The 14398-nt window shown below is 36.3% G+C and overlaps 1 protein-coding gene across 2 annotated transcripts; it reads left to right on the plus strand.

Moving 5' to 3' along the window:
• Positions 1-12373: 12373 nt before the first annotated feature.
• On the plus strand, positions 12374-13948 carry LOC108225124 (AT-hook motif nuclear-localized protein 27). Of its 2 annotated transcripts, none has more exons than XM_017399939.2 (2): positions 12374-12555; positions 12799-13948. In XM_017399939.2, the coding sequence occupies exon 2, from the start codon at positions 12838-12840 to the stop codon at positions 13660-13662; it is 825 nt and encodes a 274-aa protein (XP_017255428.2). In that variant the 5' UTR covers positions 12374-12555; positions 12799-12837; the 3' UTR covers positions 13663-13948. The 2 variants fall into 2 exon arrangements, with proteins under 2 accessions (XP_017255428.2, XP_017255429.2); XM_017399940.2 differs by having other exon boundaries at positions 12422-12683.
• The last annotated feature ends 450 nt before the right edge of the window (positions 13949-14398 follow it).

Genomic DNA, 14398 nt, shown 5'->3' on the forward strand with positions numbered 1-14398 from the left:
GGCATTCCACTTTTAGTTAAGGATTATACAGGGGAGAAGATGTTCCAGATGAACATGAATTTGCAAATTTGCCGTATTTGGTTAAACTTATGTAGCCTCGTTTGGAACTTATTTTAAGAGAAAATTTCGTAGTTTTTTATATTGAATATTTAATAGATATCGAATTTCTTATTTACAAAAAAATCCCTTACCTTTAGGAAAAATAAATAAATATTTACTTAATTCTTCTAAAAATAATTGACTTTTTAAAAAAAATAATATAAGTCAAATATGACTATTATAATTTATTATACTCCATCTACCCTCTTTTACATGTTATTTTTGATAAACTACATTCTTTTTAACAAAAATAAGTTAGTTACTTCTAATGATCATACTGAATTAAATTGAGTTATATCTATATATATATATATAATAGTTAAATATTGAAATTTATATTATACTTAAAATATATTCTTTCTAAAAGTATCTAAAATATTATTTTAAAAATATGAAAAGACAAATATTAAAAAATAATTTTGTATGCGAGACATGGAAGGAAGTTAATCGGTGACAGTGATGGGTGGGGCCGTAGGTGTAGTGTGTGGACGGGGGTGATAGCGAATCATCAATATAAATGTTGTTCCTTCTGACGAGGAAATTTGTTTGCAGCAGCTGTAGAAGTATTGGCAATCGAAGATGGGAGAGAGATACTCCCTCCGTCCCCGCCATTTGTATACAAATGGTTGGGATACGGAGATCAAGAAATTAAGTAAAAAATGAGTAAAATTAGATGAAAAGTGTGTAAAGTGGTAAGACCTATTTATATTTAATAATAAATTTGAGATAGTGGAGGAAAATAGTGGGTGTAATAGTGTTTATATTATTATAGAATGAAGATAGCGGAAGAAAATAACGGAATGTATACAATTGATAGGACATCTCAAAAAGAAAACTGTATACAATTCACTGGGACAGCGGGAGTAATGGGCATTAAGATGAATTTAATGTCAGACATTAAGAAATGGATGGGGTACAGCGATATAGAGAGAAGCGGTAATGTATGGATACGTAGGTTAATGAATGTGGAATTGTGGATGGACATTTCTAGAAAGTGATAAGGTTGACCAAGTTCCGATGCTCCGACAACCTGCACGAGGTCTAGTAGCTGTACCTCTAAATACTCCTTTGACCACACGTCAGGCACAACTCGTAATTACTCCCTCCGTCCCCCTGAGTAGTATACATTGGGGGACGGGGACGCGCACGGATTTTAATGCTCCTATAAAACGTAGTTGTGTAATTTATTTTTAAAAATTTCTTTTTCTGAATTAAAGTTTGAATGTTATATTTTTATTCAGAAAAAGAAAATCTCAAAAATAAGTTACAGAACTATGTTTTATAAAAGCATTGAAATGCGTGTCGAACAGTTGAAAAGAAACGTATACAATTAAATGGGACAGAGGGAGTACATTATTCCTCCGTCTACTTTTACACGTACTTTTTGAAAAATTTATCGTAAAAAAAAATTAATTAAGTATTTGATTTTCTTGTCTATTCTATTAAATGTACTGAATTGAATTGATTTATGTGTATATATTTGATAGTCAAAATAAAAATCTATATTCAAAGGGTAATTTTGGAAAAATATTCACAAAATTGTTTTGAAAAGATAAATGAAACCTATTTTGAGACAAGTTTTTTGATCAAAGATTACATGTAAAAAGGACGGGAAAGGACGGGAGAGAGTAATTTTTTGGTCATGACAGTTGATGATGAACATAGTCTTGGAGAAAAATAGAATATCACATTAAGGATACATAGAACAGTAATATTATATTAATAAAAACATGCTAGTAGAAATAGTTAACAAAATAAGTATGCAGATCATATACAAGCGATAATCAGAAATTATAATAAAAGAGATATAATTAAAGGACGCATTTATCGCTATCATTTTACAACAAAATGACTCACTCCATTCCATGGACTTATATATATATATATATATATATATATATATATATATATATATATATATATATATATATATATAGAGAGAGAGAGTCATGCTCCAGTGAGAACCAATCTTATGGTGAGATATGAGATCTAATCTCAGCCACTCATTTAAGTACATTATATTCATCTCTCACCATTCATTTAATATTTTAATATTTTATCATCTTTTAATTCAACTACCTATCACCTTCAACCACTGCTGACCAGCGCCACCACCTCCGGCGACCATCACCACCTCCGGCGACCACCAGAAAATCACCACCGGCAAACATAAAATCACCACCAGAAAACTAAAAATCACCGCAAAAAAAACTAGAAAACAACGGCAGAAAATAAAATCACCTCTGTTAAAACAAAAATCACCACCATAAAATGAGAAATCAACACCAGAAAAAAAAATCACCACCGTAAAAACAAAAATCATCACACCACCACCATCTACAAACAACCACCGCCACCCCTATATCGGAAAAACCACCAACTACAAAAAAAAATCACGATCGTATAAACAAAAATCACCACCAAAAAATGAGAAGTCAACACCAGTAAATGAGAAATTAACACCAGAAAATGAAAATCACCATCGTAAAAACAAAAATCACTACATAAGCAACACCACCGCCACTCATCACACCACCACGATCAGCATCTTCAGCGAACACAGCAGCGTGGCGGCGGCGGATGAAGGTAGGAGGTGGCAGATCCGCGCTTTTTGTCGTCGTTGGGACAAAACGCGGCGGCGAAATCAATGCCACCGCCGGAGTCGCCAGAGTGTTTGCGTATCTTGAGCCTGTGTGTGCACAACACCGGATAACCTTCTGTTCGAGAGGGAGAGGGAGAGAGAGAAGGGGAGAGAGGGAGGGAGAGGGAGAGGGAGGGAGGAGGAGAGAGAGAGAGAGATCTGAGGTGTTGCGACAGTGGTGGCTGGGGGACTGTCGGCGCGGCGGAGCTGCCGCCGAGAGAAAGAGCAGTAGCTAGGTTAGGGGGTGTTTTGTTAGAGCGGTGAGAGAAATGGGTGGGTGGGTTGTGAGAGAGTGGGGGTGGATTAAAATTAAACTTGACTTTAAATGTGCGGTTGGGATTTAATTTGGAGATAAAAATGTGTGACTGAGATTAGGTCCCATATCTCACATTAGTTGGGGTTCTCATTTGAGCACTTGCCTATATATATATATATATATATAGAGTCATGCTCCAGTGAGAACCAATGTTAGTGTGAGATATGAGATCTAATCTCAGCCACACAATTTATACCTTATATCAATCTCTCATCACACATTAATTTTTAATTTCTAAATATTTTAGCATCATCTTCATTCTAATTCCACCACTGCCACCTTCAACCACCGCCGACCACCATTTCCGGTCACCACCACCTCCGGCGACCACCGGAAAATCACCACCGACAAACATAAAATCACCACCATCAAACCGAAAATGACCATCGGAAAACTAAAAATCACCGCTGGAAAAATGAAAATCACCACATCACCACCATCTACAAACCACCACCACTATCTACAAACCCCCAAATCTGAAAAATTATCAACTACAAAGTAAAATCAGCTCCAAAAAACAAAAATCACCACCGCAAAACAAAAAATCACCACCAGTAAAGGAAAAAATCAACACCAGAAAAATAAAATCACCAACGCCAAAATAGATCCAACAATTAATAGCGTCTCCAGCGACACAACGGCAACACCCACTTCAACGCATCTCCACCTTCAAACACCACCCCTCCACCACCGATTAACCCTTTCTTCCCTTGTTTCCTCCTTCGCCTCCGATCTTGTCTTCTCCTTTTTCATCTTCGTTGACTTCAACTCCACCTCCTTCTCCTCCACCGGCTCCTTCATCGTCATCGCCAAGAAGCTCTACACCAATACAGTTGCTGATTAGCCTGATTGTGTCGCTGGGGAAGGCAGCGGCGTTTTCACCGCCGGTGGATTGTGTCACTGTAAAGGCGGCGAAGTTTTCACCGCTGGTGGATGGGTCGAGGAAGGTAGAAGGAGACGGAAGGGACAAAGATGACGGGAGAAGGAGAATGGAGAGAGAGATGGAGAGCACAGTGGAGGGGATGAACAGGTCTGATTGAAGATTGACGTCGGAGGTGAAGAACAATGTTATCGACGACAAAAAGCGGTGGTGTGGGGATTGGGGATGAAATGAGAAGATAAATAGTCAAGCACGTGGTTAGGAGAGAAAAAATGTGAGGGTGTGATTAAAAGTTGTATTATAAATAAAGGGCTGAGATTAGATCTCATATCTCACATGCTGGGGTTCTCATTTGAGCACTTGCCTATATATATATATATATATATATATATATATATATATATATATATAGTCATGCTCCAGTGAGAACCAATTTTATGGTGAGATATGAGATCTAATCTCAGCCACTCATTTAAATACATTATATTCATCTCTCACCATTCATTTAATATTTTATTATTTCACCATCTTCTAATTCAACTACCTATCACCTTCAACCAGACCACCACCACCATCTCCGGCGACCACCACCGCCTCCGGCAACCACCAGAAAATCACCACCGGCAAACATAAAATCACCACCGAAAAATTAAAAATCACCGTAATAAAATCAAAAAACAACGCCAGAAAATTAAAATCACCACACCATCACCATCTACAAACCACCACCACCACTCCCAAATCTGAAAAAACCACCAACTACAAGACAAAATCACTGCTGGAAAGATAAAATCAGTGCCGAAAAAATAAAAATCACCACCAAAATTAGAATCACTAAAATACAATTACCATCACTAAAATTTCCATCAGATCACCAAAAAACAAAGTAAAATCACTAAAGTTTAAAACACAAGCCAATCAGATAACAGCAGCTCGTAGCGCCGGCGACTCTAGTAGCAGCGTTAGTGTAAATAACGTCGGATCGAAGATCAGTATTGAAAAGAGTGTGCATCATCATTCTGTATCTATATTCGAAGATTTGCAAACGCAAAATAGCGTCGGGAAGAGCACGAGCGGTAGCGGAAACCAAGGCAGTTCAACAGCGTCGTTTGTAGAGGAAGTAGCGCTGTGTTTTTCCGAGAAATAGGGGGCGGAGCAGCGAAGGGGTTTCCGGCGCTGGTGGGTGGTGGTGGTATGAGTGGGAGAGAGCGGGGCTGGAGATGAGAGGGGGAGGGAGAGAGAGAGGAGAGATCTGATTGCGCGGAAATGGTGTTGGTGCTGGTGGATGGGTTGGGTGGTGGAGGTGAATGGAAAAATGAATTATAAAATAAGAGTTCAAATGTGTGGTTGTGATTTGATTTAGGGATAAAAATGTGGGGCTGAGATTAGATCTCATATCTCACATTAGTTAGGGTTCTCATTTGAGCACTTGCCTATATATATATATATATATATATATATATATATATATATATATATATATATATATAGGCTCATGATCAAATACAAACCAATCTTAAAATAAAAACTAAAAACCTTTCCTTTTATACAACCCAACAACTCCACCTTATCTCTTCCATCAAACCCACTTCGTCTCTCTCCTCTTCCTCCACCCCTGCTACCACATCTCTGCCGACACTTCCACCCATGTCACTGTTTCCGATTCACCATCATCGTCACCACTTCTGCCAGACTGTCACGCCTGCCACCTGCTATTGATATACTTACAGAAATCGTAGCTATTCTGGTGTACGAGTTAGTGATATTAGCTGTATATTTTAGTGATATTCGCTTTAGAAATTAGTGATATTCGCTATAGAAATTAGTGATATTCGTTAAAATCTCCAGAACTTGATGCAAACCTCTAGATCTGTTCTTGTTTGTTGATTCTAGTGATGATGGCGGTGGTGGAGATGGAAGCGGTGAACATGGAGTGGGCGGGGGCATGGAGGATGCGGGAGTGGGGTTGAGATGCCGGAGGTGGAAGTGGAGGTCGAGGTGGAGGTATGGCAGAAGTAAGGAATGAGATAGCGCGCGGAGGTGAAGGTGGTGGTGGTGGTGGCGGCAGAGGTCGAGATGAAGGTGGTGGAAGAGGTGAAAGTTGGGTGGAAGTTGGTGGTGGAGGCGGACTGAGGTTTGGATGACGTGAATGGGGCCGCAGGCGGCGACAATTGTGGAGAGAGCGGCGGACATGGAGTTGCCGGAAGTGGAGGTGGAGCTGGGGAAGATGGAGGTGGAGTTAGAGAAGATGGAGGTGGAGGTGGGGTTGTTTAAAATTTTAGTGATATTGTATTCAGAATTTAGTGATATTGCAGCTGAGTTTTTAGTTTGTAGAATAAGATGGTTTGTAGTGGAGTAAGACTCTATATATATATATATATATATATATATATATATGGAGTATGGCATGAAAATTAAGAGAAAAAAAATGTAATTTAGTAAACAAAAATAAGAAGGGAATAAAGTGGTGGGATCAACTAATAATGTACTACTCCCTCCGTCCCAGCCAATTCTTTACGTTTGGTTTGGGCACGGAGGTTAAGAAATATGTATAAAGTAGTGGAAAAGAGGAAAAAAAGTGGGTGAAGTGGTGGGACCCATCAATTTTTAATGAATAAAAGAGAGATAGTGGAGTAAAAGTAGTGTGAAAAGGGAGTAAAAGTAGTGTGAAAAGGGAGGAAAAGTTGGGAAGTGGTGGGACCCATTGACTATTTTGGTAAGTTTTGGAATGTAAAGAATTGGATGGGACATCCCAAAAAGGAAACTGTAAAGAACCTGGTGGGACGGAGGGAGTATAAAATAGGTGTAGTAAGATTAAAGTGGTGGGACCAACTAATATTTAATGTATAAAGTAGGTGTGGTTGAATAAAGTAGTGAATGTAATTAAAATTTATTATTACGTTTGAAATATATACAATTGAGTGGAACATTTCAAAGAGGAAACTATATTGAAATGAATGGAGAGAGAGGAACAAATAAGAAATCAGATGCTTTGTTAAGCCTTCTTCGGAACGTAACTGTTCTTGAAATGATAATTGTACCACTTACGTTGTGATAGACTGTTGTAATATGGCTCTCAAGATAAAAACAACATACAGTAGTCCGCTCACAATGCATATAACATTAAATATAATTATTCTCATTTTATTGATTTTAATATAAAATATTCAACAATATATCAGTTACGATAATGGACACATTTTTGTATATATAATATACAATAATTCTTATATAAATATCACATTAAAATAATATTAAATTTATAATAATTTTAATTTCATACGTAATAGAATTCCTCGTCCAAGTCGCTTCCTATATGGAAGATGCCGAGACATTATCATAAATCGATCTTCGATCCGACCCGATTCAACTCGAGCCAAGGCATATCGTGACGTGGCGAGGCGACGAAGGCTGGTGCGCGCAAGACACATGATACACTATATGGAGCACACTCTAGCATCATGTACACTCATGCACCTTAGTGGTTGTAAACTACACTTTCATGTGATGTACTATAAATCACCAATCTTTCATTATCGAATCAATTGTTGTATTCAAGTTGCTACAATTTAAGCAACCACATAACCTGTTTCAAGATAGCCATTGCAACTCAATTTATATATGGATACGCTAAAATTATGTCTTAAATCGAAATATGAAAGTCAAAGTCATCATAGCAAGGAACAACCTCTAATTATTAGTTTTTTAGAAATTACAACAAGAACATATTAATAAGATGTCTCCAATTTTTTTTATTTTTTTTAACAATCCCACACAAATCTATATAAAAATGCATATCAGTCCTCATCAAAACTTCTTTTTCAAATTCGATACCCTTCCAAGTTGAACCCTCCTAAGTTCCGTATTTTAGTGGCTACCAGATATAGATGGATTATTACACCTTGAATCTCTATCTGTTGGGTATAACCATGCACCACATATGACGATGAGTCAAAGGTCATGGTGTCAATTTATGTATTTGAGACATTAATGACCATATCTCGATCCTGTTTTTCGAATGCTTTAGGAAATAATGCTTTCTTGTAATTACGAGCTCACGATTACATTTTTTTAACTGGAACTTCTGGAGATGAACTGCATACCATCTCGTCTAAAGACTTGACCCAATTCAGAATTCTAAAAAGTTATACTTGTAGTGTTAGTAGCCTTTTGATTTATCAAGGATAAACTCGGATACTTCAGTATATAAATTTATAGTTGAAGATAATATTGATTCACCCTTAAAACTTGTTATTTCCACTTTAAAGTCAGTTCGATGAGATGGTACTCCAATTATGGATGACGCAACTTCTTAGCTGTCATATGATCACTTTTGGTAGCAATGATGCAACTCAACTTGGTATTTGATGTATGTTCTACATGAAAAACATTATAGAATATTTTATTATATGCTAGAAAAACACTATTTCATTAAATATCTTACAAAATATGTAAGTTTTGTATGAAAAGTGTTACAAAACGTATTGTTCTACGAAATATACTTTGCAAGTTATAAAATATGTTTACTTATATAACATACATGATTTTTATGATTTTAAATGAAAAAAAGCAATTTTTATATTATATCTTTAGTGGGAAAAAAAACATTTTTAATATATTAATCGAAAAACTTTTAAAATATTCCTATCATATAATTTATAATATAATACATTTTGTAATATTTTGAACGCAGAACATTAATCATCTACACGGTGTTTGATAAAATAGCGACCTCCATGAAATTTAACAATATATATATATATATATATATATATATATATATATATATGTATGTATGTATGCATATAATTTTAAAATGATATATTATATCATTGTTTGAAATATTTTTATCATCATTATGTTTGAAATATGTGCGCGTGTCTGTTTTTTCATCATTATGTTTGATATATGTATGTATGCATATAATTTTAAAATGATATATTATATCATTGTTTGAAATATTTTTATCATCATTATGTTTTTAATTTATCTGAAAATAGAATTGGATGGAAAGTATGAATAATGCTCTAATTGGCATATTTTATTAATTACACTAAATAAAATGTATCTCATAAGATATCTAAGATAGCGAAATCAATATTATGGAAATTAAATAATTATTATCACATAGATTCCTATTAAAGTTTAAAATTTATAATTTCATCTAAAAAATAGTATAAACTAAAATAGATTGTGAAACTTCTATTAAATAAACCTAACAATTTATTTACGAAAAAAATCAATGTCACATAAACTAGCAAAAATTTTCGTTAGGAAATCAAAAGTAATATTATCTTGTAGTCATGAATATTTATATTTTATTTCTTAATTGATAATTAAATAAATACAAATAACATAAAAGTAAAAAAATAAACATATTATTATTTGTAGTTGGACATTTATATTTTTGAGATTTACTATTTCCCATTTCAGTAAATTTTTATGAAAAACTAATGTATCATGGTCTATTTAATATAATTAGTTAAAGAATTTTTTAAATATGTATTAATGACATTATAATTATCAAAATCATGATTATCACAAAAACATAAAATTAAAGACAGCTTGCACGAGGATAGAACCTTTAAATTGGCGATACTATTATATACTCCCTCTATTTCAATTTACATGTCCATTTTGAGGAAAATATTTTGTTTCGAATTAGTTGTCCACTTTAACTTTCAATGGAAAATCATATTTCCAAAGTCAATTTCTATTCCACACATCTCTTATTTATATTTTCTGGATCAATCTCATTTCACGTATCATAGTCATTTTTTTTTGACAAAATGCAAATTCATTCCATTAAATTAAAACAAGTCTAATCGGGACAAATCCCCAACTGACAATGCAATCAGGTTGATAAACAATAAAACGAGCTAAACAAATAGCCGCATTGTTTCCAGATTACTTAACACACTGAATCCAAGGATTCTTGATACTAAAAATGAATACAAAGGTTTCTCCAGTAATCCAGCCTACATCAATCCCGAAAATAGTAGCTTCACAATTGATCTTCACAATAGTTCCATGGCTGTTGCGGTGTTCAGGCGACTCAGTTGTAAAAACTTAGTAATGAGGAACAAGAGTCCTCGAATAATGAACAACTATAGTTTGTGAAAGGTGAGCACATACGATCGCCACCGTTCCAAGCATACCCCAACTATCTACATGCCGGGATCCAGCTATAAACATGTCGAAAGTATTAATGATGCGATAAGCCAGATCTCCCAAAACTCCATCCCAATCATTCTCATTGATAACACAAAAAGACATAACAACCACAAATATAACAACGCAGAATCACTCAAAAATTGGGTAGTAAATCAACACACGCCAAAAGGCGAAACGGGAAAACACAATCGGATTTTTGATTTCAGAAGATCTGATTTATTCAGAAAACAATCAAGTCTAAGCTCAAATCCGAAACAGATCCGAGAATAAAACTCGATTGGAATCTTCAAGGTTTAAGCAACACTCGATTTTATTGAAAAACAAAAAACTGGTAAATAATGGAGAAGATGGGAGAGCGAAAAGGATTTGGTGGATGAAGGTGAAGAATCAAGAAGTGACGGCTAGTTTTGGGAGTCGACTCTCAAAACCGTAATTTGAGAGAGAATATAGATCAAGGCCCCTTTTCTATCGTATCATAGTCATTTAATGCCACTAATTTGTGAACATTAACCTTTTTTAAAACTGATTTTTAGAAAGTGGACAACTATTTTGAAACGGACGGAGTACTCTGACAATTTATATGAGCAAGTTAAACATATACATAAACTGTAGCAGCCTAGCAGGCTACTCCCTCCGTCCCACCAGGTTCTTTACGTTACTTTTTGGCACGCATTTTAAGGCTCATATAAAGTATACTTACATTATATATATATTTTTAGAAAAATTCTTGAAAAAAAGTTTGAAGTTTAAACTTTTATTCAAAAAAAGAAAAAATCAAAAATATGTTATAGAACTATATTTTACGAGAGCCTCAAAATACGTGCAAACAGTGTATGTAAACTTCCTGTTGGGACGGAGGGAGTACTAGTTTATTGGTGCTATCGTAATTCGTGAGTGCGTTGACGTGAGAATATATGAGCAGTGTTGTGAAAAGCGCAAATCGGCTCTAGGCGGTGGAAGGACCTTCTAGCGCTTAAGCGATAAAGCGGACGCTTAAGCGGAATCTTAAGCGGTCCAATAAGCGGATTAATAAAATATAATTAAATATTTAATTATAATATTAATATATTCAAAAATAATATTATATTGTGGTAAGAATTTAAATTTTTAATAAAATACATATTTTTTAATTTTTTAATATAATTATAGTTATATTATATAAAAAATATTTTAAAACTGAAAAATTAGTAAGCCAAAATCATTTTGACCGCTTAAGTACCGCTTAATCCGCGTAACGACCGCTTAATCCGCTTAATAGTCCGTTTAATTTTCAAAAACGCTTAAAAACCCGCTTAATACAAAATCGAGGCGTTTTAGGGCCGATTCCGCTTAGGCGGCCGCTTAATACGCTTTTTACAACACTGTATATGAGTGAATAGTGATGGACTGTGAAGCAATGCAAATGCGAGAGAGCGGCATTGAACAAAGGGGCTGTAAGTTTGTGCAAGACGGTAAGAAAAAGGAGTGGACATACTGTATTGTAAAATGGGAAAGGAACTTGTGCTTTGTTTCCTACCGGTTGTTTGCTTTTGCGTCGGTAATCGTTTTTAATTCATTTCTTTACTCGACAAATTTTCAAATACTACTACCACAACCCGGTCTTAGCACTACTTCATTACTGCAAACTGAAAGCGGCTCCATTTGGATTGTATGGAGCGTGGACACAGAGTCAGGAATCATATCGGGTGGCACAAGCAACTTACATATTCTTTACTCCTCTTCTTCAATTTCCTCATAATAATAAATTATTTTTACCTTTTAGTCAGTGTCGTAAAAAGTGGGAATCGAACTTAATCGGTGAAATCACGGAACAATGATTAATCGGGGATTAATTGAATTGATCGGAGATTAATCGGATTGATCGGTGATTAATCGAAGATTTGATTAGTTCGGTGAACTACGGAACAAGTATTAATCGGTAATTAATCGTGACTTTTAGAACAGAGCGTTTTACTACTTTATACTACTCCCTCCGTATCTTTTTTCTTTTCCTATTTGTAATGTCGGTACTGTTCATAACATGAGACAAACAACTAATTTACATCTAATCTATAAAACTAAATATAGTCATGAGTGATCTTGTTAGATTCGTATTCACGAGTACTTTAATACGGTGAAGTTTTTATATTTAATGCTACTACGTAATGAAAGATATTAACGATCAAAAGTGTGTGCTGGCAAACGTGAAAAGTACAAACAGGAAAAGTATTTAGGGACGGAGGGAGTATTATTATTAGTAGTACAGTTCGAGTAACTTCCTTTGCTTCATCTTGGTGTATAATGTCAGCTGATAGCTCAAGACCTTGTTTGGAAGATTAGCACCAATTGTCTTTGTTATCATATATACATCCGTCACTTTCTTAAGTACCACTTCTCCATCTTCTTCCTTTCCCATCTTAAAATAATTACCTACTCTCTTTCTCTCTGCCTTCTATCTCTGTGGTGGTGAGAACAGATCCGACTATATTATATATATTGCATTTATATATCACAAGTTTGACTCGTTTTTATTCATCTGCAACTTGGTTTAGGGTTTTGATCTCTGTATATATTATATGTTTTGTCATCCCTAGGTACATTACATAGATATAGACTGCTTGGATTTATTTCTAGTTTGTTTATGTTTAATGTTTGCAGTATTCTTGGATCTAAATACTGATACTATATTGTTATTCTTATTTCTGCCAGAAACTCCCAGGAATATTAGATATAATAATACACAATTAGATGGCCAGTTACGAAACTCCACAGCTTCAAAGTCACGAAGACAACACGAGAGAGCAAGATGAGAGTAACGCCGTCACAACCACCAGCTCAGGCGGTGGTTCGGGGAGGCGTGTCCGTGGGCGGCCACCGGGGTCGAAGAACAAACCCAAGCCGCCGATCATCGTGACTCGTGACACTCCCAACGCGCTCCGATCTCACGTTCTGGAAGTCTCGCCCAACGCGGATGTCATGGAGAGTGTGGTCAACTATGCGAGAAAGAGGGGAAGAGGGGTTTGTGTCTTCAGTGGGACCGGCACGGTTTCCAATGTCACGCTTCGCCAGCCGGCGGCTCCTTCCGGGAGTGTCATCACTTTGCACGGCAGGTTTGAGCTGCTTTCGCTTTCGGGGACGGTGCTTCCGCCCCCGGCTCCGCCAGGCGCTGGAGGGTTATCCATTTTTTTGTCAGGGGGTCAAGGGCAGGTGGTTGGGGGGAGTGTGGTGGGCCCTCTATTGGCTTCGGGCCCGGTTGTTTTGATCGCGGCCTCTTTCGCCAATGCGGTGTTTGAGCGATTGCCATTGGAAGATCAGGCCGAAGATGTTAATGTTAATGTTAATGTTACACCTTCTATAGGAGGCGACGGTGGTGATGATCGCAGTAACAATAATAATAACCAGGTTCAATCGACGGCTTCACCGTCTTCTGGTGTAACAAGTGGTGGGGGTGGTTCGTTGTTTAATGTGGGAAACCCTGCGAATAATTATCCAGCAGCGTACAATTCAGCGGAATTGCTTGGATGGGCAGGGGGAAATAGTAATGTAGCTGCAGCAAGGCCGCCTTCGTACTGAGTGGCCAATGTGACAGGGCTAAGACTAATTGTAACATATGGAGAAACAGAAACAACTAAGTAGCATGCCTCTCCCAGTACTGCTGGTTCCGCCAATATAAAAATCATCTGGTGTTTTTGATTAGTGAGATGAACTTCCAAAGTTATGCAGTAGCTTAAAGAGAAGATGGAAGGGTTCAAGTTTTGGTAAATACTACTCCTAGTTAGGCAGCTGCTAATTAGCTAGTGTACGTCTTATCCAACTCTTCTTGCTTATAATATGTACTAATCAAGTCTTTCTGATTCAAGGTTTGTGTAATTTGGCATGGAAATTGCCTCTTTAGAGTCCAGTTACAGACCAGGCCTAGAGGATCACTGATAGGGGTGTAATCGAGCCGAGCCGAGTCGAACCCCGTGAGGCTCGGCTCGATTTCGACTGAAAAGTCTGGGGCTCGGGCTTGGGCTTGAGTTCGAGTTCGACCGAGCCTTTAATTTCAAGTTCGAAACTCGGCTCGTAAACAGTTCGATAGGCTCGAGTTCGGCTAGAAAACTCGAATCGAGTCACTAAATATTGACAAAAACTCGAAATATGATTGGTTTGGCTCGAGTTCGATTCGATTAAATATATGAATTATAAATAAAATATTAAAATATATTTGTAAAATTATATTTATAATAAAAAAATTGAAAATAGTAGAGGCTCGATAAGACTCGCGAACCTTACGAACCGAGTAATTTGAAGCTCGAGCTCGGCTCGA

Source organism: Daucus carota, chromosome 6 (genome assembly GCF_001625215.2).
Source record: "Daucus carota subsp. sativus chromosome 6, DH1 v3.0, whole genome shotgun sequence".
Classification (NCBI taxonomy): Eukaryota; Viridiplantae; Streptophyta; class Magnoliopsida; order Apiales; family Apiaceae; genus Daucus; species Daucus carota.

Coding starts and splice junctions, on each gene's coding strand:
- LOC108225124 (XM_017399939.2), top strand. CDS start 12,838: ATGGCCAGTTACGAAACTCCACAGCTTCAAAGTCACGAAGACAACACG.